The sequence below is a fragment of the Lonchura striata genome, chromosome 6 (genome assembly GCF_046129695.1).
Source record: "Lonchura striata isolate bLonStr1 chromosome 6, bLonStr1.mat, whole genome shotgun sequence".
In the NCBI taxonomy this organism is placed as follows: Eukaryota; Metazoa; Chordata; class Aves; order Passeriformes; family Estrildidae; genus Lonchura; species Lonchura striata.
The window spans coordinates 52565238-52589104 of record NC_134608.1 but is presented as its reverse complement, the minus strand read 5'-3'; the positions used below and the strand labels follow the sequence as shown (position 1 = coordinate 52589104).

The 23867-nt window shown below is 41.5% G+C and overlaps 1 protein-coding gene across 1 annotated transcript; it reads left to right on the top strand.

Annotated features, from left to right (window-relative positions):
* Positions 1-26: 26 nt before the first annotated feature.
* On the top strand, positions 27-23140 carry KNL1 (kinetochore scaffold 1). Its single transcript, XM_077784299.1, has 26 exons — positions 27-309; positions 1929-1997; positions 2839-2878; positions 3097-3156; positions 3351-3412; positions 3849-3904; positions 4236-4275; positions 4774-4811; positions 5138-5190; positions 9735-14009; positions 14367-14487; positions 14591-14658; positions 14786-14884; positions 15886-16001; positions 16228-16318; positions 16802-16918; positions 17731-17818; positions 18244-18312; positions 18663-18702; positions 18812-18913; positions 19377-19477; positions 19751-19819; positions 19953-20062; positions 20574-20692; positions 21755-21877; positions 21983-23140. Exons 1-26 carry the CDS (start codon positions 143-145, stop codon positions 22086-22088), a joined length of 6399 nt encoding a protein of 2132 aa, XP_077640425.1. The 5' UTR covers positions 27-142; the 3' UTR covers positions 22089-23140.
* Positions 23141-23867: the final 727 nt, after the last annotated feature.

Sequence of the window (23867 nt, the reverse complement as noted above, 5' to 3'; positions counted from 1 at the left end):
ACCGAGCACTCCGCGGAACCGGCCCGGTACTGCGCCATCCCCATCACCGCGGCTGCGGGCGTGCGGGCCGCGCGAGACGCCGAAATGGCAGCAGCGGGGAGGTCCGTGGAGCCCGCCATGTTGTACGGCACAAGGGGGCGCCATGTTGTCCGGAGCCGGGAGCAGCCGTCCTGCACGGCGCCAATGTGTCGTCACGGGCGCGGGGCGGGCGGTTGGGTTTGAACGGAGCGGCGGCGGCCGGGGAGCGGGAACCGGGGCCAGGGACCCGGAAAGCGGGATTCGGGAGCGGGGGCCCCCAGCGGGAGGTAATAAGCGGCCGAGGGGCCCGTCGGAGGAGGAGGCGGTGCGGGAGCGGCGGCCGCCGTTGGCAGGGCCGGGGCGGGCGCGGCGGGGAAGGAGCGCGGGAGCGGCGGGGGGAGAAGGTCGGCGCTGCCCGGGAGCGGCTGGATGGAAGGAGGGCTGAGGCGGCGCCGCCTGCGGTGGGCGCGGAGCGTGTGGGGAGCCCCCCGGTAAGGGCGGTGCGGATCCATCCGAGGTAATTGATGTGTGCAGAACGCGTTAATGGGGTGCAATTAGTGGCAGAGGTGATTAATGCGGGGTTTGTGATCGATGAGTGATTGGCGCCTGGGCTGTGTGGGCGGTGAAGCGAGGGCGCGGGGACAAAAAGAGACTGAAAAAAAAAAAGATTATATCTGTTTTTCCTAACGGGGAAAAGGCCGAGGAGGGGCGGGATGGGCGGCAGGGATGGACTGAAGTGTTATGGAGCGATTCCCCTGTTCGTAGAGTCAAACGGGGGAATAAAAAGGGGGTGGGGGGGTCTTTCATCAGCATAGCGATGAAGAACTCGTCCCTCAAGGATTGTAGAGGACTTTCAAGCAGGATTAGAGAAGAACAGTTAAGGATGGTGGTTGGGAAGTGAATTTCAGATTAATAACCTCAATAGCAGAGTGATCAGGGCTTTGATAGCTACAAGCTTATCTCCCACAGCGATCTTCCCTGTTCTTCCCTTCTGTGTGTGTTCAGCCTGACCGAGAGTGGTTTTAGATGGGATATTGAGAAGAAATTGTTCCCTGTATTGGGAAAAATAATTAATGAGCTTTATGTCTAAAGAGGAGACAGAGGAGTCACATAGGTTTAGTTGTGAATAAAGGGAGAGGCCATGGGCCATTTTACATAGGGTCTCTCAAATTGCTGGAGGATGCAGCCCCCTTTTTGTCCTAATTTACCTTTCCCCATTGGCTGAGGTACTTGAGAGATACAGACTTCCTGAATTGCCTAATACAGACCCTCTTCTAATGTGCACCCCCTGTCCCCTCCTTGTCTTTGTGTATTTATACTTTTTCCCCAAGTCCAGGAATTTAGCAGCACCTCGGATAAGCAACAGTGTGTCAATAAGTAACATTCTCCTGTTGCTTAACTCACCTGTTGGTCTCTGGCTTAGGCAGACTCATAGTTTATAAAAACATATTCTTCTTATTCCTTTCACGGGGGGGGTTTAAGAAAATTGAGCCATGCTTTTCTGGTTGTATCTAGAGAAGGAACAAGAAGCCACAGGTACAAGCTGAAATACCAGAAATTCAGTTTAGAGCGAAAGGGATAATGTTTTGTATGTGTCAGAGCAAATATAGTCTTGGATAAGGTTTGATCTTGTTTATCTCCCAGCATTTACCAGAATCTCGCCTTTAAATAAAAGGTCAGATAACCAGTAATACTTAAATTGTCAGCACAGCTGTTTTCTAACACGACATACAATAGGAAATATATATCTAATGTGAATATAACAGGAGAACATTGACTTGAGGCCTGTTGTACTTCAGAGTATTTCTGTGACTAGAGAAGGATGGAGAGGAAAAAATACAGCATCAAAAGCTGGTTGTGGGTTTATGCAGTTTTTCTACTGAGGCTCATTAATGGTTTTGAATTTTGGTACTGTATTTTATAGGAAAAGCATATCCTTCAGCAATGGATAAGATTTACACAGACCCTAACATGGAAATGTGAGTTGAAACCCTCTAAGAATTTTACTTTGGTATAAATATTGCCCTTTAGAGGCAAAACCTTTTGTAATGCACTTCAATATCCCTTGAATGAAATGTGTTTTCATTTGTAAAGAAGACCAGGGAGTTTATTTGGTGTTTGGTGAGGGGTTTATAGTGATGGATTATCAGGAGATGAACTGATCATGGGGCTGGGGGAGCAATCTGTTGAGTTTTCCAAAGCTTATCCTGGGAACCAGTGCTGAAATGATCAATCTTTTCCAAACATGTTGTTTATTTAATTTCTCACTTGTAAAAATCACAGAGAAATCAATTTATTAACCTCAAAACCATTTCAGGACCATTCAGGAAACTTACCATGGTGCAATTTTGTGCCCTCATACCGATACCTGGAAATAGAAGACAAACTTTTCCAGGCTATATAATGATAATATAAAATCAAAACTTTACTTGGAAGACTTCAGGTACATAATGTGATAAACAGTGCCCCAAATTAGATCCTTGCAATTGATAAGATGGGGCAATTAGAGTATGTGGCCAATATTGTCCAGTGAGGGGAGCAGTTGGTCTGGTAATCTCCTTGCAGGGTTCTGCCCTTCTGCCCTACCTTTATTATGCCAATGATTACATGGTGCAAAATAAGAATGTCCTTGGAGAAGTAACAGGCAAGACTAAAAAAACAAATTAGGAATGTGTCAATAAGTTCCTGTTCACTGTGGGAAAGAAAGGTGGGAAAGTACTGGAAGTTACACTGAGGCATTTAACAGTCTATAGAATTACAGTGCATGAAGAAAGCTAAAAACCTTAGGTATCAAAACCTGTTTCCCTCTTTCCCCTGCAGGGATAACACAGAGCACATCAGAAGGAAGCGACTGTCCTCTGTGAGTAACCTTCAGCATTCCTCAAAATAAAACTGTGAGGGGGGAAAGGAGCCAAGGGAAGCTGACAGAGGAACTTGCTTACTCTTGGGAGTTGAAGAAAAGCATTCCAAAAGAGCCTGTCAGTCCTGAGAGGATTGATTGACTGGGGCACTGCTGGCTCTTAGAAACTCTCTTCTTGGAGCTGCAGTTGAACTCTCAGCTATTGTATTTTCTTTCAGATTTTAAAGGCTCCACGAAATCCTCTGGATGATCTGGGAAATGGGAATGAAATGACAGAGGTAGGTCTGCCCAGCCCTTTCCTACCAATCCTCCTCAGTGTTTTGCTGATTCAGCTGTGTCACTGTAATAACACAGGTGGCTTTAATGCACCATTTCTGATAATAATATTCATATACCACTTTTGTTTGGTTTTATGTTTCTTGGAGAGCTGTGCTTGTCATGGGTAGCAACCTGTTGTGTTTTTTGTTGGCAGGACATCCACTTGGAGAGACGCAGGAGGAGCTCGCGCAGGGTCAGCTTCGCCAGCACCATCAAGTGAGGGAGCTGCACACCTACATCCCTTCCTCAGCCAAAAAATGCTCCTTCCCCCTAAAAGTGTCCTCACTGAGTGATCACAAATAACTGCAAGCAGCAGGAAGATTGTTATATTGAGTTGGGTTGAACCCTGAGAGCCATTATTCATTTTCCTGTCTGAAAAAAAATCCAGTTTGGTGAAATTAATATAGTTATTATTAACTATATTGAATATTATTGAATGGAATTTTTGTTTTCCATTCAGTTTCCATTCATACATCATAAATGTCACAATGGCATCTTCTCCCTGAAAGTTACAGCTGGATTCAGTTCACTTCTGGCTTTTGATATCTCATTTCAGAATGCATATGAAGTATTTAAATTGCTGCTGATATTTTTTTTAATTTGCTTTTAGAGGTGGTTTTGTGTTTTTAAAAATTGGTGGTTTTGCTTTTAGCTGCAGAGTCTTCCAGCGAGATCTTAAGAACAGCACATCAGAGACAGAAAATACAGGTAAAACTCCTTTTTCTTTTCCTGACAGGTTTCCCAGACTATTAACAACAAGATTTTAGCTTGAATTTAAGAAATTAGAATTTTTCCATTTGGGGAAGCAACAACATGGTCAGCTCTTTATCCTGGCCTGGCTGAAAACTCCTTAGTCACAGAGTTCTTGCCTTGAGAAGACACATTAAGAGTGAGAACTTCAGAACATTGTTTTCTGTGCACTTCACTGTTGTCTCATTCTGAGTCAGAATTGTGTGGGTTGGGCAAAACCTTTAAGGTAATCAAGTACAATTGTGATAATGTTTCTCACGTTGTAATGTTGTAATTTTCTTATTTTTAGGGTGTTCAGCATATGAGAAGGATGATACCTTTACTAATCAGTAAGTATCATGTCTGACAGATATTTGTTATTATTCAATGTTTATTACCAAACTGTTTCCTCAGAAAAATATAAAGCATTAGTCTGGCATCAAAACTCTTGTAGATAAAGCACAGTGGTGGGATCTGTAAAATTAAAATCACTTGGTGGTAAAATAACAGATAAGAGACTTTGTATGTGAGAAGGGGAATTTTACAGAGTCACAGATTCTATGAACAATGAAGAATTAATCTTTTATTGTAATTTAAAAATTAAAATACCGCTGTATGTTGAGCAGTGGTTTGAGACATAGTAGATAATTTCATGGGAAAAATAAGGTTGTGACTCAAATTAGAATATATTGAAGACAGATAAGCAGTGTCTGGTAACTGCTGCCCAGATCCACATGAGCTCTGCCACAGAATTCTGTGTAACACAATTCTCTGCCACTTCAGTTTACAGATCAAGGCTTCCCTTGGAAACCTTTTAACAAACTGTTTCTCAAACCCACCTTTTGTAGGAATGAAGACCCAGGGGCTGTTCCATGTGAGATCACTGGTGAGTTTGAAAACAGATTTAATAGCTAAATGACTCTGTTTATTTAAAACTATTGATTATGTGTGAGGATTTTTAATGTGCCTAGAGCAATCTCCCTGCCTTGGGAGAGCTCTCTGGATGGGCTTTGTCCACTGGAGTTGTTTACAAGGATTCTGTTATGGAAGTTTGGGTGGCCCTTTGAGGTGCTGAAGGGAGTAATGAAAATATTTTTCAGAACATATTTGGGCTTAATTGTATTTATTTACTCAGAGCATTGAGCTTCAGCTCAGTGGACAAAATAATAAGCAAACAGCACAAAACCTGGAGTATTCCCTTTCTTTCCACAGGGATGAACACTTTGCTTCATGCCCCCATCCAGGCCTTGGGGCAGCAGACTGAGGTATGTGAAGGCTTTACATTTTTGGTGCTGAAAATACCATGTCCAAAATACATCACAAGAATTTGTGTAGTAAAGATTAAAACTGTCAACTGCCTTAGTAGTCACATAAAATCTCTTGAAACTATATTTTAAAGTGTGTCCTAATCTGATAGTCATTAGACTGCAACATAAATAACTCTTGCTTCTGAGATTCCTTTACAACTTCTCAGTAATTAAGTAGTTCCTCCATTCTCTTCATTGCAAGCCTTCATGAGCCTCACTTACTTTTTTTTACTAATATATGTTTTTAAGGCAAGTATAATTATCACATATTCCTTTGATCACAATTCTATTTTGCAAAAGTAAGGCCAACTAACCAGTCAGACAAAATACAAATTCTTTAAATATTTTATTTAACTAGTTACTTTCTAATTCTGCCCTTAATTCTCTGCTAGATGCAGCAACCGGTTCTTATCTTACTTGATCATCTGATTTAGCAGTCACATTTGGAATGTGCACAGTGCAAGAATTGTTGTTTAAACTTAAATAACCACATATTCCATGTTTGTGTAACAGTAATAGCTCTATAGCTAATCTGCTTTGTAAGGTCCCACATGTTACATTCTGTAATTTGCCAAAATCTTGCACTAACTTTTAAGGCTACATTTTCCTTCCAAGAAATTAAGAATATAGTTTATATTATTACTATAAATATGTAACTACTTATAATTTTCATCTAGATGTAATAAAAAATATTTCCCTGGAAAATTCTATCCTATCTTAAAACAATAGGATTTGCATATCTACATAAAAACTCCATGGTGTGAGTCAGTCTTGTCTGGGCTGCGTTTAATGTGTGGCTGCTTGTTTTACCCACGTGTGATGAGCTCAGGGTTCAATTCCTTCCACTCTGAGTGCAGTGTAGGTCACTGTATGGGGGACTTGATATGGTCCCTTCCACTTCTCCTGGGTTGGTCCAAAACTCCAGGTTCTGATGAACACTGGATCTTCTCTGGTTTGAAAGGATGTAAAGGGGAGTCGGGTCCCAACCATGTGTTGGTAACAATGTACATTTTAAAACTTACAGGAGTTAATTTTGATACTATTGTATTAATTTTAGTAAAATTTTGTGGCTTCCCTTGCCTTGTTGGTGCAGCACGGGAAAGTTTCTGGCCATCTAGATAAAGTACCAAAATACTAAAATGTACCAGCCCCTCATTCTGCCTGGGCAGTTCTCTAAATTCAGTTTCCCAATAATTACCTGGTAAATTCCTCTGTTTTACTAGCCTTGGAGGTGGCCTTCCTTCCTTGAGATTATTTTTCAAAACAAACAACTTATTTTTCAGTAACTGATCTTAATTTCTGTCATCTTTGTGCCTACTATATTCCTTTATAAATTAGTTACTTTATTTTCTATTTCTTTAAGTGTTTCTTGATGGTTTTAGTTCTGTTATCTTATACATTAATTTATACATCACCTACATGAATTTACTAATCACTTGCTGTGATTTTCTGTAGCTTCCAGTAGTGGGGCTAGCTGCTTGTCCTGATTTGGTTTTTGTTCCCATACGTTCAACATTCTGCTAGGTAGTAGTGCAAGGATACCTTTGTCAGTAACTTCTCTTGCTGTTTTGTCAGCTAATCGATTCCCTGTATTAAGTGGGGAGTCTCCAAACTGATGGGCTTTACAAGGACATCCTGCTGGCAATATCCACTGTCCTCCTTTTTGTTCCAAACCAGCTGTGTCCATGTGGGACATGTATCAGCCTTTGTGCTTCTCTGTAGCTGCCACTGCTCTCAGGTATCCAGGTCACCTTCCCTTGCATTGCCCAGTTATTTGGACAGGCTGCTTCCATGATCCCAAATGCCAGCCAATGCCCCCAGTGCCAGGTGCATCCTTACATGCACAGATAACTCAAATGGTTTGGTTCAAGAGTGAGGCTCCCAGTGCAGGGAGGTTCTTTCAGGGCTTTTCAGGTGCTCTGACTCTCAGGAGTCCAAAACAAGTATTTTTGGTGGAGAATCATGCAAGGGTTTTGCCAGTACCCCAAAATTGCAAATCCATAACTGACACCATCCAGCCATACATAAGAAGGCTCGTAGTCCTTGGCTCTAGAGTCTGGCAAATGGGCTCTTTTCAGCTGCTTCCTAAGCTTCTTTTTTTCTTGCAAGATCTCAAAACTAAAATATGTTACTTCTTCTTTGCTTATTGGTGCTATTTTCTTTGACACCCTGTATCCAGATTGTTCTAAGAAATGTAGCAGGCTTACAGTAGCATTGAGTCACTTACTTTCAGTCTTAATTGCTGCCAGAATACTTCCCAATTTTATGTGCTCTCAAGAGTGTGCATGAATTAATTACCACTGGATGAATATCAGGAACTTTTCCCCTAAATCTTGTAATGATCTGTAAGTTATAATATTGATGTGTTATATTCTGATTAATATTCTTTCAGCATTCTAAAAATTTTTATAAGTCTCTCCAACTTGCCCTTGCCTCAGACTTAATAGGATATTGGTTTTGCTTTACCAGTCTGGCTTTAGGTTTAAGAGTAATCCTCACGGATTTGGCCACCTTTGATTATCCAGGCATTTAAGTTGCCCATACCAACAGGGTTACTGCATTCTCTGCCTCCTCTGGCATTTCATCCAACTTTTCTTAGTCCTGTAACATAAAAATCTTTGCCTTGATGGCTTTTGATTCTGGTGTTTCAATTTGTATTTCTCCATCCTAGAAAGTTATTTGAATATCCAATTTTCCCAATGAATCTCTCCCCAGCAAGGAGATTGAGTATACAGATTGGTGTTTCCCCCACTGTTTTATTAATTTAAATAGTAATTGTTGTAAAAAAGACCTGTTCTCTTTCCTCCCTGTTGCACCCACAACATTTACAGGTTCTGAGCTCAGTTTTCCTCTGCACATATTCAGTACTGAATCAGTTGTTTCTGTATCAATGAACAAATTTACCCTTTAATTCCCAGCAATAATGTAACCAGGGCTCAGCTGAGGATGATTCCCCTGGTTCTTATATGGGGATATTTCTTTTGACTTAAAGTCTTGGGCTTGATGGCTTAAAGAGCCTGGTTTGGGTTCTTTGTTTGATTTGCCTGGCTTGGGGACACTCCCTTTTCCAATATCCCCTTTCTTTACAAAATTGCCAAATACATTTCAGCCATCAACTGCCACAACACAAAGCACCAAATACATTTCAGACACTGATTATCACAATGCAAATTGCCAGATGTACTTCAGCCACTAATTACTACGAATTACTAAAGTATACTTTATACAATTAACCAATTGTTTCTGACTGAGGGAGGTCCTGAATCCTAATTACGGTTTCAAACACTCCAGCAGCTCTGAATTTTCTCTTTAAACTCCTGTCACCTTTCTCAGTGCCATTAAATTCACTATTAAAAACAAGGTTACTGGACCATAACTCCCAAGCACCTGCTGGAGGGGAGCTTCAGAATTTCCCTGACATCTCTCCCAGCATCTCCTTGCTGCCTTCTAGTGTGTCCCACAATTGGACAAAAATCCTCCTATCCCCTAAAATGTTCTTTCTGTTCCAGTTCACTTTTCCAAGACTCACTTATGTGTCTAACTGTATTCCTTGATGATTCATGATTCACCTCCTTTATTCTTTGCCACAGAGCAACCATCAGCTCTTAAATCATCCTCCTTCTTGCCTGCACTTTAAGCACTTCTGTCCCATGCTGCACACAAAACACGATCTCTTTCAACCCTTTGCCTTTCTTTTCCTTTTCAAGTGTACAAGGAATTTCATCCCACTTACTTTCCATTCTATGAAACAACATTAATTGCAATATATGTTATTCTGAAAGGTTCTATCCTTAGGCCACATCTCTTCATCTTCCAGAGTATAGAGTGGCCACCACTAATTACAAACTTTTAAAAGTTCTTCTTCTTACACAATGGGCACTGAACAGTTCCATAGGCCAGTAGTTTTTGGAGAAAAAATTGTGATAATTCACCAGGTGTAGGCAATTTATCATCTGGTAACAAATATATTCATTATACTTGATAAAATATATCTATAATATATCTCATTACAATTTCCCCCCACAGCTAGAAAACTGTAAGTGCTTTCTGTTAAAGAGACTAAAATCTCCCTTATCAGTGGTAAAAAAATCTTCTGAAACATCTAACATGGTGCTGCTGCTTTGGAGCAGGTGGACAATTAGCTGGTGGAAATAAAAGGTGGAAATCGTGTTGTTGAGAAATAGAAAATAGTAAGTGGTCTGTTCTTGCTAAGATGTGGCTAGATGTGAGGTGTAAGATGAGAGGCACTGTTTCATAAAAAGCCATTTAAATGTTATATATTTGCATACTTTAGTCATTGTCCTTTCCTCAAACATGTTACTGCTGATCAGGGAGGCCTGAAATTAGCAGGTTGGTTTTTTTTAAAAAAAGACTTACAGAGCTAAAACTTTAGGACTTTATCTTAATTAGCATTAGCTGATTTCTGTTTTAAATAGAGTAAAGCATTGATCATTTGTTTCAAGTGCCAGTCACTGAATTCTCCTTTTTTTGTTGTTTTTCAGTGGCATGACGTGGACCACACTGCTCCAAGGATGGACAGGCAGGACGCCACCCTCCTCTTCTCAGAGGAGAATGAGATGGAGATGACAGCCAGTCACACAGCTGTGATCTCAAGGAACCTCAGAGCCCACCAGCCTGACAGAACTGAGAAAATAGACTTCACCTATTTCCTGGCTAAGTTAAACTCCAGCCAGGGAACAGCAGAAACCAGCAAGGAATTGAGTTTGCTCTCTGACTCCACAAACCATCCAGGCCTGTCTTTGGAACAGAAGGAAGAAGCCACTACTGTGAAAAAAATCGATTTCAATGAATTTCTGCTGAGACTGAAGTCAAACAATCCTGCTGAGAGACCTGACAAGGACAGTGTTGGCTGTGTCCCTTCCCAAAGCTCGGGAGATGTGACACGACTGTCTGGGGAATTTGGCTATTCCCATGAGCCGCTGGATACCTGCAATGTGACAAGAGTGTTTCGAGGCCGAGAAGGTGGGATGGACATGACAAAATGTGAGGCAGCTGATGTTAGAATTCCATTCCCTGGTGTCAGTGAGGTTCCAGCAGAGCAGTGGGAGTGTGAGGATGTTACCAGGGCGTTTGCAGATGAGGGCATGGACGTGACAACCAGTCACACTGCAAAAGTGTCCTTTGCCCTCTCCACTGTCAGGAACCAAAGTCTCAACTTCCAAAAGGATTTCCCACCCACAGAGTTAGATAATTCTGTATTCATGAGAGAGTCTTATCATGACTTAAATGTTCAGCAGGACACTCGGTTTTGTGCAGACAGAAAAACAGCAAGTGCTGAAGGCAGAGGAGACGCCCTGGTGCTGCAAGCTGGGAAACAGGCGGCCACGGCATTGTCTGGCATCCAGGGATCTGTTTCATCTGAGACCATCTTCCGAGGGGACAAAACTGCTGTGTTTTCCAAGTGTGATGACATGGAAATGACTGGGAATTACACAGACATCATCTATGAGGCCAGCAGCACAGAACAGAACAATTCATGCCATAAAACCTGTGAAAAGCCAGTGAGTGCCAACCCTCCACTGGCAGGGAGCAGATCCCTGGCATGTGGCAACATCCCAGAGGGTCTGGCACCTGGAGATAATCCTGCTGCTGGGCCCTATAAAAACAGTGCACTTGAACAGCCTTCAGCCTCAGGTGGACACGTGGAAAACGTGTCTCAAGCTTGTAGTCCTGCTGCAGCCAGCACTGGGTTTGGCTCATATACACATTTTGTGGCTGGTGGTGTCCTGAAGAGCAAGTTGGATCCCTCTGCAAACCCCCAGCTTGTTTTTTCAGGTGAGAAAACAGTAATATTTGCTGGGGAAGACATGGACTTGGGTAAAACCTGTGTTAAGGACGATGGAGAGAATGTTGACAGTGAACATCCCAGAGCAGTGTTCACCTCTGTCACCTGCAAACCGCATTTCCTGAGTAACAGATCTATGTCTTCCAATGTAACTGAGCAGGAAGAAATGGAAATAACAAGATGCCACACTGTTTTCTTTGATGGTCAAAGCAGCGGGTTAACAGCAGAGCCAAAACAAATGCCCTGTAAAATCATTCCAAGAAAGAGCCAGAACAAAAATGTCACTGAGGGTGACATATCTGCATGTTCTGTAGATATGGACAAGGAAAATGTTGAAGTGAGGAGTATTGATAGGAATATTAAAAAGAGTCAGGCTATGGAGAGGAATGCTCAAGCTCTTCAGATGATAAGGGTTGATAAGAAGCTTGGAAAAACTAACTTCCAGGCAAGTGGTCTGAGTTCCTGTGCCAAGAGCACATGTCTGTTACAAGAGCAAAACAGAGGACTCCCCAAGAATGTCACTAACACCGGTGCATCCCTGTCTTTGCAAAGCCAAGAAGTTGTATCACAGCCTCTGGGAAAAAGCCCTGCAAGCCTCCCAGATTTCTGCACAAATGACACAACAGGTGTGTTTTTAGGTGATCAAAGCATGGACATAACCAAAGCTCATCCTGCTGCCTTTGAGATTGCTCCTATTAACATGGAACAAGAATCCAATAATTATAATCAAAACACTGCACTCTCCAAGCAGCTGCAAAACCAGCCCTTCCCATTTTCCAGTGGTCATGGTGTGGATATCATGAATCAAACTGCAGCAATTGAATGTGGGGACTTGAAAATGAACACCAATAAGCAAATCGTTACTGCTTTGGCTCCAAGTGGTTCATTTACTTTCAGTAACAGTCCTGCTCCCTCTGGAATGAGAGGAAATGAACAGTTTGGGACAGTAAAAGGAATAAATGCAGATAGCCAAATCTCAGAGAGGCAAGAGAAATCCCAGCCTGTAAGGGCAGTAAGCACAGTATTGCCAAGCCGAGGAGACTCTGACAGACATTTTTCCATGGGTAAAACAGGTTCTTTGAGAGAGGATTTAAAAACTCCTCCCTCAGCTCATGGGCTGCTCCAGAGGGGTGCAGAAGAACCAGTGTGGGCCAGGACATCTGAGACACCCAAGGAAAGTTCCCAATTGTCTGTCTTTGGAGAAAAGTCTGTTGTGTTTCCCCACGGTGAAAACATGGACATGACTGGCAGGTGTGTGGTGATGGATCCAGATTATGGCTTAAGGGTTGTTTTGTCACAGAACAAAGCAGCACCTGGATGCTTTGGTCAAGGTGGAAATGAAACAATGTCCTTGGAAAAAGGGGTCATGACAACAATGCCAGCGGAGCTGGGTGGGCAGGAGGCTGCATGTGGCAGAACCATCAGTTTTGCTCCAGCTGAGGATATGGAGATCACCACAACTCACACAGCGTGGCACAGACAGCCCATCCCAGCCATTCCTGCTGACAAGACCATTGTGTTTGCCCATGACCAGGAGGACATGGACATCACTGCATCCCACACTGTTGCTGTCAGTAAAAACATCTGTGGGTTAGAGGCCCAGCAAGTGCCCCACACAAACACCCAGCAGCCACCACAGCACGTGCACGGTGGGTTGGTGCCCTGCAGAGATGAAATGGATTCTTCACAATATCCCACAACACCTAAGGATAAGCCCAGCATTCCCTCTTCTGCCTTGTCAGACTCAGCATTTCCTAGTGAGAAAGGAGTTGCCCAGGTCCCCAGTGGCACAACACCACATTCCATTTATCCTGTCTCCCTTCAAGAAAGTACTACAGATGTGGGGGAACCAGAGGATCATGGCCTTCCCACAGATAATTCTGTCCCTGTAAGCAGGGAGCAGGATCTCACACCACCAGAAAAGCTGCAATCAGAGGGAGTATCTTTTGAGTTCCCAAGTAAGGGCCCTGTGGATCACAGGGAAGAAAGTGGCAGTTTGGGATCCTGTGTTGCCTTTCCCATGCAGGGATCAGATCCTTGGAATGGTCATCCAGATGCCCCTGGTTCTCAGAGAAACCAACTAGTGGAAGAGGACTCATCACAGCCTGGAGATTCAGATTTGGGCTTGGCTGGAGCAAACCTCATTCCAGCTGCTAACAGGGAATCCAAGAAAAATGAGGAGCTGTCAACTGAAGGGGAGGTGCCTCCAAAAGACTTCCAAATAAGCTCTGAACAAGCTAGGCAGCCTTTGGTCAGTGGCAGTTCAGGGGATCAGACACAAGCCACTCTTCCACCAGCAGCTTCGGGTATTATGGATGTTTGTTCAAAACTGATGGATTTGACAAGGAAATCTGTTTCTGTTTCCAAAACTGCTTCTTCTGACCAGTTGTCCAGTTCCTCAGCTCAGCCAGAGGATACAATGGGGTTGGGAAAAAACACTATCAGTGAAGCAAATAGCTTCTTTGAGCCCAAAAAGCAGGAGAACTCAGGTCTGGACTCTGGAGCTGATCCCATAGGAACGACGCCTAAGGATAAATATCCAGGAATAAATATCCCTCTGGGTATATTCCAGCCTAAATTACCAAACAAGAGAAATCGTGTTTCCAGTGCACAGGACATAAATACAAAATCAGACAGTGTAGAAACCTCAGTTCCAGCAAGCACCAGTAAAACCCCAGGTAACAAGTCCAGCAGGCAGAACTTCAGTCCTTTTCAGTTCATTGCAGAAGAATTTCTCCCTGTGTGCCTGGACGAAATGGATTCAAATGATTCTGTCAGCTCCGAACTCATGGAAAACACTTGGGATGATAAAAATAAAAAACAAATCCCCCACCCTGAAAAGGATCCATTTGAAGAGACAAAGTCTTGCAACATGAAAAGATCTTTAGGACAAACTGAGGAGGATCCTCAAAGCCCAAAGAAGGCCAAGAGGCATCAACATGTGGATGCTGGGACCTCTCAAGACTTGGAGGTGAGCTTGGTTCCTTACTGTAAGGATATGGGAACACCACCAGGGCTTAAATTTTGGGGGTGTAAGTGGATCTGTTAGTAGATTTTGTTGTTTTTCATAACCACCAGTTTGCTGTCATTTTTCTGTGTGATTCTCTGTGGTTTTCATTGTTTTGCCAAGTTAGAAGAATCAGGTTGGTGCATGCAACAGTCCTGTACCAGGCAAAACAGGCAGAATGAGGGATTTGCCCATTTTAAACCATTCTCTGTGTAACAGGTACAATAAACCACTGATCCAGTTAGGTTGTCTTATATAGCTATATTCATTTATTTTCTAAAAAGTTGTTAATATTAGGGGACTTTTGATGTTGTGCCTCAGGACCAATCAAAAGTTGATGAAGCTGGAGAACCTCCAGATCTCTCAGCTAAAATCCCTGGGTGTCCTCACGCCAGCACCAGCAGTTCCCTGGATTCTGTGAAGGCTGACATAGAGTCAACAAGTAAGAGACCATTTGTGATAAGAGTCCCAAGCCTTGTGTTCTTTGCCCTGTAAGGATGTTATTAACCCACCAACACCTCCCTCTTTCTGTTTTGTTTTCCCAGTCCAGCGCAGCAATCAGGTGGAATCCTATCTTCTCACAGACAGCATTTGTGAAGAAAATTTATGGGAGGTATGGACAGGGCTGGAAGACAGCAATTTCCTGTCCTAACAGGAGAAAAAACTTCTGTGTTTATACACTAGTAAGCATTCTGTCTTGAAAAATGAACTTACCAGTATGTTTTTTCTCAAATGTACAGAAATTTCAGAGTGGTGCTATCACGGTTGGGGAGTTTTTTACTCTTCTTCAAGTCCATGTTGTGATTCAGAAGCCCAGGCACAGCCAGCTTCCAGCCAGTGTGAGTGGAACAATATAACTGACCTTAAATAATACTCCTTTGTTGGTTTGGGTTTTAATTTTTAGCAAGTCAGGCATCTTTAAACAAAAACCAGAACAGATTTCCATTTCCTCACCATATACCATATATTCAGGATTACTGTTCTTGGATAAATATGCTAATTCTTGCTTTTTAAATTTGTTTTATGGACAATCAATTTGAAATAATTAGAAGCTCAATCTGACCTTTTCACTTTATCTTCTCACTGTATCTGTCAGCCACCAATGCCTGCAGCTACTCTGATTTCCTCCTGCCTGTTCTACTCTCTTCTTTAGAAATGCTTCGCTATGATATTGCTACTCTTTTATTTCCTCACATGAAGAAAGGGGAAGAAATATAGAACAGAAGTCTGCCTTCTAAACCCTTTCCATTTTTTATTTAAAATACTCTCCTAGCTTAGTCACAGTTTACTTTAAAAATTTATTCATACTGAGTTGTCTCTAAGTATTCATCAGGCTTAATAACGCTGCTACTGTGGAGTAGTGACTGATAAAAAGCAGACACCACTCCCACAAAAACCGCTGAAAACTTTCTCTGAAGGAGTGGAAGTAATTAATGTCAGTTATTTATGAGCTTTATTATACAGGCAGCTTGCTGAAATACCCCCCTCATATTTATTTAAGGAATAAAATTCCTAAGGCTTCCTTAAGGCTTGGGGGCTTTAATTCTGAATTAAGCATTACTTTAAATTAAGCATTGTTTTGTTGGGGAGCACTCTTTTATCTGCATAACATATACCTATTTTAAGGTCTTCATCTAAAAGGGAGGCCTCTTTCAGTAATATTCAATTTCATTCTTTTGAGCTCTAATGATGAGGCACATATCCCAAAAGGAAGCTTGTGCTCTGGTGTGAGGAAACACGAGACGTGAAACCAGAATTGAAATGACTGGAAGTTACTATTTCTGAAAAATATGGATTTTTTTTTCTTTTTCTTCCTACTTTTCCCTGTGTTTTTCCTCAGTGTGCAGTCAGTGCACCTCCCACTGCAGAAGATCTCATCTACAGCCAGTACATTCACAGGCCCAAGCTGAGGATTTACGAGGAGGATTGCCAGGACCTGTCTCAGAAAATAGCAGAGTGAGTGGTTTTCCAGTCACACAGTTTATCAGTAATTCCATTTTTCCAGCTCTGGGTGCATGGGAATAGCCTGAAGAAAGTTAGTACATTACATACAGGAAAAGAAAAAATATAGTTATTAGTTTGTTACAAATTTATGAGTGAATTATGTGAATATCACTGTGCTGCTTTAAGTGGTCAGTGAAATTGCTACAAGACTTTCAACTTTTTTTTCCCTATATTTCAGGTTAAAACCACAAATGAATGTCCTGGATCAGCCCCTGGTGAACGTGATCAGGAGTTTGTGGGAAGTAATGAAAACCTGCACTGATGAAGAGGTAATCTGCATGGAGAGAATGTTTGTGTGTAATGAAGAAGTGAGGTTAATTTATTTATTCACATCAAATAAGAACCAGAATGGTCACAAAATAACAGCAGGTGAAACAAGGCAAAATATTTTCTCAATAGAAAACTGCTGAGAACTTCCAGCATGTCAAGAGGGAAGGAAATGTGTCCCTTGAAATATATTAAAGGGGAAAGAAATTACCTACAGTTATGCATAGAAAACCCAGAAAATTTATAAAAGTATCCCACAAGAATTGAGAAGGTGGATCAAAAGATTTTGTTTTCTGTGGTTCTAATGCTAAGACTAAAGATCTATTCCTTAAAAATAAAGAGTCTAAGTTGTTTAGAGACGTGGTATTTTTCATAATTCATCGTTAGTTCGGCGTAGGGATGTCACTCAGTTTGGGTGCTGAGCTAGAGTCAGAAAGGTTTATATTTACATTCACTTTCTCTTCTGTATTTCCCATTCATCACAGCTGAGTAAGTTTGGAGCAGAGCTGAACAAGATGAAATCCTGTTTCACCAAGGAGGCTAAAATCTTGTCTCACAATGAGAAGGAGACATTGTACAGGAAACTGCTGCAGAGTGCTGAGGTAAGGAGCCACAGGGCTGCCGGCATTTACCTTTAAAAAAATCACTTCTACCACATTTCATGTCTTTAAATGTGTAGGAGCTTAATTATTATAGTGTGTTCTCATGGAAGTTTCTTTTTATAAATAGATTTCCCTTTTATTTATATGCAAATACAACACTGGGACAGTGACATTCTTGCAGTTACACTGTAGGAACCTTCTGCCTAAGAGTTTTGGTGATTGCCAGAGAGAAAAATCAGAGTGTTAAAGGAAACACCACCAAAAATGAGCTCTTTATACTGTAGCAATGCCAGTGCTAGTAAGTAGATAAGTAGTAGTAGCAAATATTTAGGAAGAAATTCTTCCCTGTGAAGGGTGCTGAGGCCCTGACACTGGTTTGTCCAGAGAAGTTGTGGCTGCCCCTGGATCCCTGAAAGTGTCCAAGGCCAGGCTGGATGGAGCTGGAGCAAGCTGGGATGGTGGAAGGTGTCCCTGCCCAAGGCAGGGGGTTGGAATTGGATGATCTTTAAAATCCTTTTCAACCCAGACCAGTCAGGGGTTCTCTGATAAGTAACAAGGAAGTGCAGAAGCAATGCATTGTGACAGGGATCAAAGATGTGAATATATTAAAGCTCTAGATTCAGTGAATATTTAGTAATTTCTTATTATTGGCTACTCCCCCATGGTTTGTCTGTTGCCTCTCCCCTCTAAGGATGACAAATTTCACTGGCTGCTTTAATTAATCAGCAAGCAAAGAATCCCATGGTGATCCCAGAAGAAAATTCAGCTTTTGAAATAATATCATTGACTCAAGTATAATTTTCCCATCTTAGGAGCAATACAGAAAGCTCCAATCAAGAATGGAAAAGGTGGATGAGTGGATGAAGGAGGCAGAGAGCTCCGTGGTTGCTCTGGAATCAGGTGTGTGTTTCCAAAGAGGTGCCCAATATGCTGCTTTCTCTTTTTTCTGCAGAGCTACTGTTTAAAAGATCAGTTGAGGATTCTGTGTTTGTGGTTGTTTGATACAAGCTGCAGTCAGAACTTGGCATTACTGTATAATGATGCTCTGCTGTTTCAATTCTTTTTCTTCAATGCCTTGAGTAGAAATCCAATTGCACAGTAGCAGCTCTAAAATAGTGCAATAAAACAAGTCTTGCTTGTTGTTATCACATTTTCACATTTGAGATTTTTGGTAGATACTTTTCCATGTGTTTGGTTTTTTTGGGGTTTTTTTTTTTTAGTTAATTTTGAAGTGCTGAGATTTCTAGAGCCCATAAACAAACAAAAGTAGCTCTTAAGTATTGAATCTGGAAGTTCTGCACAGACCTGACACTTCTTTCCCACAGATTCTTTTTGGGATGAAGAGGAAGCTGGCTCCAGTACTGGAACAGCAGGAGGGCAGAACATACAGAAAGGTGATGGAACCAGCTGAATGCACTTTTTGTCTGGTGTTTTAGAATCTGGGGAGGATGATACTCAACCCCCATTAACTCTGAGAGGGATGCAGACACTGCTGCTGTCTTTCCTGCATTGCACATAGCTAATTACATAGGTGTTAAAGAATGAAAAGGACTTGTTTTTCCCTGGAAAAATGGAATTTAGAACTTTCTACCTGAAAAGTGTGTGCTGGTTGTCATATTCAGCACTTTATTATCCAATAATTATAACCTTTATAAGAACAGTGAGTGCACAGCAAATTAGGGCTGCCTGTGCTGCTCTTTTCTCTCATTTTTTCCTTTTCTGTCCTTTCTTCTCTTTGCTTTAGAATTGCAAAGCATCACAGCCCAAGAAGAGGAACTTCTGAGGTAAGATGTCAATAAGGATTTAAGAATCAGGTGCAAACTCAGATATTAGAGGGTTGGTCTGTTTTTTAACCAGTGTACCACATCCCATGAGATTGGTTTGTCCTTGCAGAGAACTGTCAGAGATGGATGCTGAGGATGAGCTTAATTTGGCTGAGATGGAGAAGCTCAAGAACACTGAAAGGTCCTGCCTGGAAATCCTGAAGAAATATGAGTAAGGAAAACACCTCCAGTTTTTCTTTTTTAATAGTTGCTTCTGGGGGCTCATATTTGTACAGGAATGTGTTTGGATTTGGTTTTCCTTTTTATTTGATGTGGGAAATCTTGGAATGCCCATCTCCTTGCAGCCTAAGGTAGGCAATAAAGCCTTGGCAAACTTCCATTCCATTAGCAGCTTTGCAGTGGTACTCTGTGTTCAGGGTTTCTATATCCAACTCTCCTTCAATCACCAAACTAACATTTATATAAAACTTATAGTAATATGCTTGCATTCCCAAGAGATTCTTATATTCTGTTGGAATTACAGGCTTTATTTGGCTTTGGAAAATTTCATTGCTCTATGATGTGATAAGAGCTGCAAGAACATTTAATACTCCGATGTTTGTCCCTCAGAAGTTGTTTGGGTTGACTGATTGAAACTTGAGGTGATGGTGGGTTTTTTTCCTTCCCATTTTCAGCTTCACTGAGTGGGAGTTGATGGAATGGAGTGAGCAGCAAGCTGTCTTTAATTTTCTTTATGATTCTGTGACACTCACAGTTGTGTTTGGACCCCCAATAGGTGAGTCACAAAATGGGTAGGTTGTGTTTTATGAATTTGCAATGTTAAGAGCATAGAAACCTAAAATGTCCATATTTGTAAAGATCTGCTGAAAGGAAATAGGAAATAGAAAATATACCACAGTGTGTAAGCTGAGAGGAATGACTTTGAATATGTTTTTCATATGAAAATTCAGAAATGTATATAATGCATGGCTGTTTCTGGAGATGAAGAGCTGTAACTCCAGAGCTAAGCATGGAAATAACTGGGGATTTTTTTTACTTTCTTTCTCAGATGATGAGTTTTTTGCTGCACATCCTTCCAGAAGCATTGTTAGCCTGGATTTTGAATCTTTCCTGGATGGTGAGATTTTTGAATACTGTGAAAGTACCAGCCCTGCTAATCTTTTTTTTTGGGAAGACTAAATGTGTGCTCAATCTTCTAACGCTTTATGAAATGGCTTTTCAAAGATTTCTGGTTTTCTTTTGTGTTGCAGAGGAACAAGCGCCACCCTCCTCATGTTTAGTCCAAAGACTTATCTTCCAGTTTATTGAAAGTCGGGGATGCTGGCAGAAAAGGTGTCCCAAACTGTGCTATTTGCCCCAGGTAACATTCCAGGGAAACTTAGAAGACTCTGAAAAAAAAAATCCAATTATTATTTTCTGTAACAGAGAAAACAGGGCTGAACTGAGAACAAAAGCACCTCAATGAAAACTTCAGGAATGCAAACCAAAATCTGCTTCAGGAATATTCTGAGGTGTGAGGGGAAATATCTGTCTCTGTAGGCAGGACTCCTAAAAGCTGAAGTTTATTAAAAAAACTTTTTTTTTTGCCTTTAAAAGAAAAAAATTGAGCTGAAGGTCATTTTGCCTCCTAAAGAATGTAGGTTTAAATTGCCAAGCCAAACTTTTGTGTTGCTGCATGACTGTTGGCAAAGCTGAAAGGACAAATTTAAAGTAAAAAATGTACATTTGTTATACTTGTACAATTTCATTTTTCCATCCAAAAGCATTTAAACCACGTTTATTTTTTGTACTTTCTAGGATGAGCTGTGCGTTCAAGCATCACATAGTCACCCCCTGAGTGCTGATGTTCTTTTTCTGATTGCCCCCCTCAGGCTCTCTTTGACATCTCCTTGGTGGTGAATCGCTGCAAAATCTTGGGAGAGGAGTTGGAATTTCTGCAGAGGTGGGGTGCAAAATTCCAGCTCCTGGAAGCAGATATCAAAGACACAGAGTGAGTAAATACAGAAAATTATGATGGGATTGTTGGGGGATTGTTCAGGGCCAGGAGCTGGACTTTGATGATCCTTGTGTGGGTCTTTTCTGACTTGGTTCAATAAGATGGAGTTCACAGTAGCCTCAAGAGGGAGTTTCTAGATAATCAGAAGCAAAACACTGAAATAGTTTCAATTTGCTTTTCTTAAAAGTGACATTTTATGCAGCAATTTTTAAGTACAATTTAATTTATTTTAATACAATTGCACTGCAGTGTGCCAGTGCATGAAAATTAGGCTGTTCATGGATTCATTGATTTTATGACTATCAGACAGCCTCTCCTTCCTTGCCATTTTCCTACTTGACTTGGCTTTCTTAAATATTGATGCCAAATTGTAGCAATGCAAAGGAAACAGAGCAAAGAGTTTACCTGTATCTTAGGGCTTTATTTCCTTTAATCTTGTGTTTGCCTCAGCCAAGCAGAATGAGTCATGGAAGGAGGGATGCACTGAAACTGAAGTTTACTTCCTTTACTTGCCATTTTCCCTTGCTACTTCCCAATTTTGTGGCATGTTACAGTGGTACAACACAAATACAATTTCACCTCATCCTTCCATTACTGATGCATATCTTTAATTAAGAAGTGCCCAATTACGAACTTGCTCTGTGCACCTTGGTGCTGTTTCAGAGGTTATTCTAATTTTGTAGCTCCCTTTGCAAGAGTGTCAAAAACCCCATGGAGCTGGGGGTAAATCAGTCCTACTTAAAGCATTAGAAAACCTTAACTGCCTGGGAATGTTTCATGTTTTTAGTCTCTATTCTCCCATAATTTCTGGTTCTGTGAATTATGTGTGCATTAACTTTTTCTGTGGGGGAACTTGGGAGTTTGCATTATGAAGTGTTGATAAGGTGTGAAGGGCCTTTTTTATCTGAAGTTCCTGTGGGTCTGTGCTGGAACTCTTTAGAAGTTACTGTGTTTCTTGCATCAGTGACATCACTTATTGCTACTCCTGGCATTAATTCCAAGATGGAAACAGCCCATTTGACTGTTCTGCGTGGATCTGTGTGTTTATTTCCACAGAGTGAAGCTTCTGTTCTCCTCTTCGGTGGCTTTTGCAAAGTTTGAGTTGATTCTGACTCTCTCTCATGATTACCCATCTGCTGTACTTCCCTTCAGGGTCCAAACCCACATTGGGACTATTGGGTGAGCTGGCAAAGCGCTGCTGCATGGGAATCCATCCCCAAGTTGGGATGGAGATTGAGCACTCAGGGTCCTGTCTAACACGTGTGATCATTTTATCTTCCCCAGGGAGAAGGAGATTGCTGCTGTTCTCTCCAGAGTTCCAGCTGGTCACCACTATCTGCAGAGAGCAGTCGTCTCAATCCATCAGAATCTGCTCCAGGGTCCCAGATGATCTGCTGGATCCACAAGCAGGACTGAAGCAGTCAAAAATGGGTAGTCTGTGAGTTTAGTCTTATGAGAATTCCAGCTGTGTCTCCCTGAAATGGGAATGCTGTCACCCACTCAGCTCTAGTATTCCTGCCTATTTAGTATCCTTGTGGCTTAGACCAAGTAGAACACTTGGTGTAGACCACAAGTTTTACAAAGGCAATGGTGTCTAAAGAGGAGAAGAAGGAAATTCCAAGATCCCTTCTAAGTTCAAGGTGCCTTTTATCTTCTGCCGCTCACTGGTGGTCATTCCTGCCACAGATATTTATGACTGGACAGTCATTCCAAGCATGGATATTCTTCTGCAATAGCCCATGAATTTTGTCATTTACAGAGCTCTTGGACAAAACAATGATGAGTGTTCTCTAAATCATTACAACTGGAATTTACCTTTGCTGTCAATATTTCACTACCACGTACAATTTAACAGATCCCACCACATCTGGTGTTTATCCATTGCCTGGAACCCCTCCCAGGCCAGATATTGTATCCCTTTATCTGATTAATTAACCTGTAGCAATTAACTCCAGTCACCAAAGTCAGAAATATTTTTGCAATTAAGGCTAAAAATCCCTGTGCTTGCCCACAGACTTTGGGATGCAACAGCCTCGAAGCCAACCCTGTAATTCCCTGGCAGAAGTTAGTTCTGACATTGCCGTAATCGAGCACTATCTCTGTGTGCTGGGGCACTGTCCCAGTTTGGAATGCCATGGAATTTTAATAAGGAGACTGAACTCCTTAAACTCGGGAGTATCTGTAAGCTCTAGCTTGGTTTTGTGTATAATTTTATGTATTATGTGGGTCTTGCTGTTGGAAGTGATCTCACCCTGTGTTGCCGAGCCAAAGCACTAACCCTGGCTCAGCTATCAGTTCTGCAGCTGCAAATCTCTGGACCCTGTAAAATATGTTGAATTTAAAAATGTTTTCCTGTATTTTAGTGTTTATATATTTTGGTTTTTTACAAAGTTTGTGTCTGTTTGAAAAGTGGAAGTTTAATAAAGATTGGCTTTGTCACTCTTCCTGTTTCAAATGGGGATTATGGGCTGCTCTATTTAAATTGGTGATTGAAAACTCAAAATATTGAAATAATTTTGTTAAATACATGGGAAGACTTTTCATAATATCATTTTATCCCTTGGCTTTTCTAGTGCTACTTTTCTATATCCTGCCTTTCCACAAGAATTTATTGTATTTTAATTAGGAAGATAGTACCCAAATAATTCTAAACTTAAGTACTATACCTAGAATTTTGAATTTCCCCAGGCCATTCTCTGTGCATCAGTAACTAGCAGAGTGCTGTGGCAGTTCTCCAGGAGCATTATCCACCTCTTTTTTTTTTTTTTTGGCTGATTTCTTTCAGTGGATTTACACGCTAAAGCATCAATAACTATAAAGACTCAAGTGAGTTTTTGGTGGAGTTTATTATATTGCTCTGAATATTGAATCAAAGCAGCAGGTAAAGCCAAATGTGCCTTTCCACACATTTGTAGTAGGAAAAGGAGCTTGGACAGAAATTATTCCATTATCCAGCTTTAAAAAAATAATGGAAAACTTCACTTCCATGTGCCAAGAATCAGCGGCTCCACTCTGTGCAAAGCCTCAAGGAAAGGGATTCCATCAAAATCAAGGGATGGGGCTTCCAGTGCAGAATTGTAACCTCTGCTCCAGATGTGGCTCCATCTCCAGCTGCTTGTTCTTGGGCTCTGGCTGAGGAATTGTTACTGCTCAGGAATTGCGGGGGCTG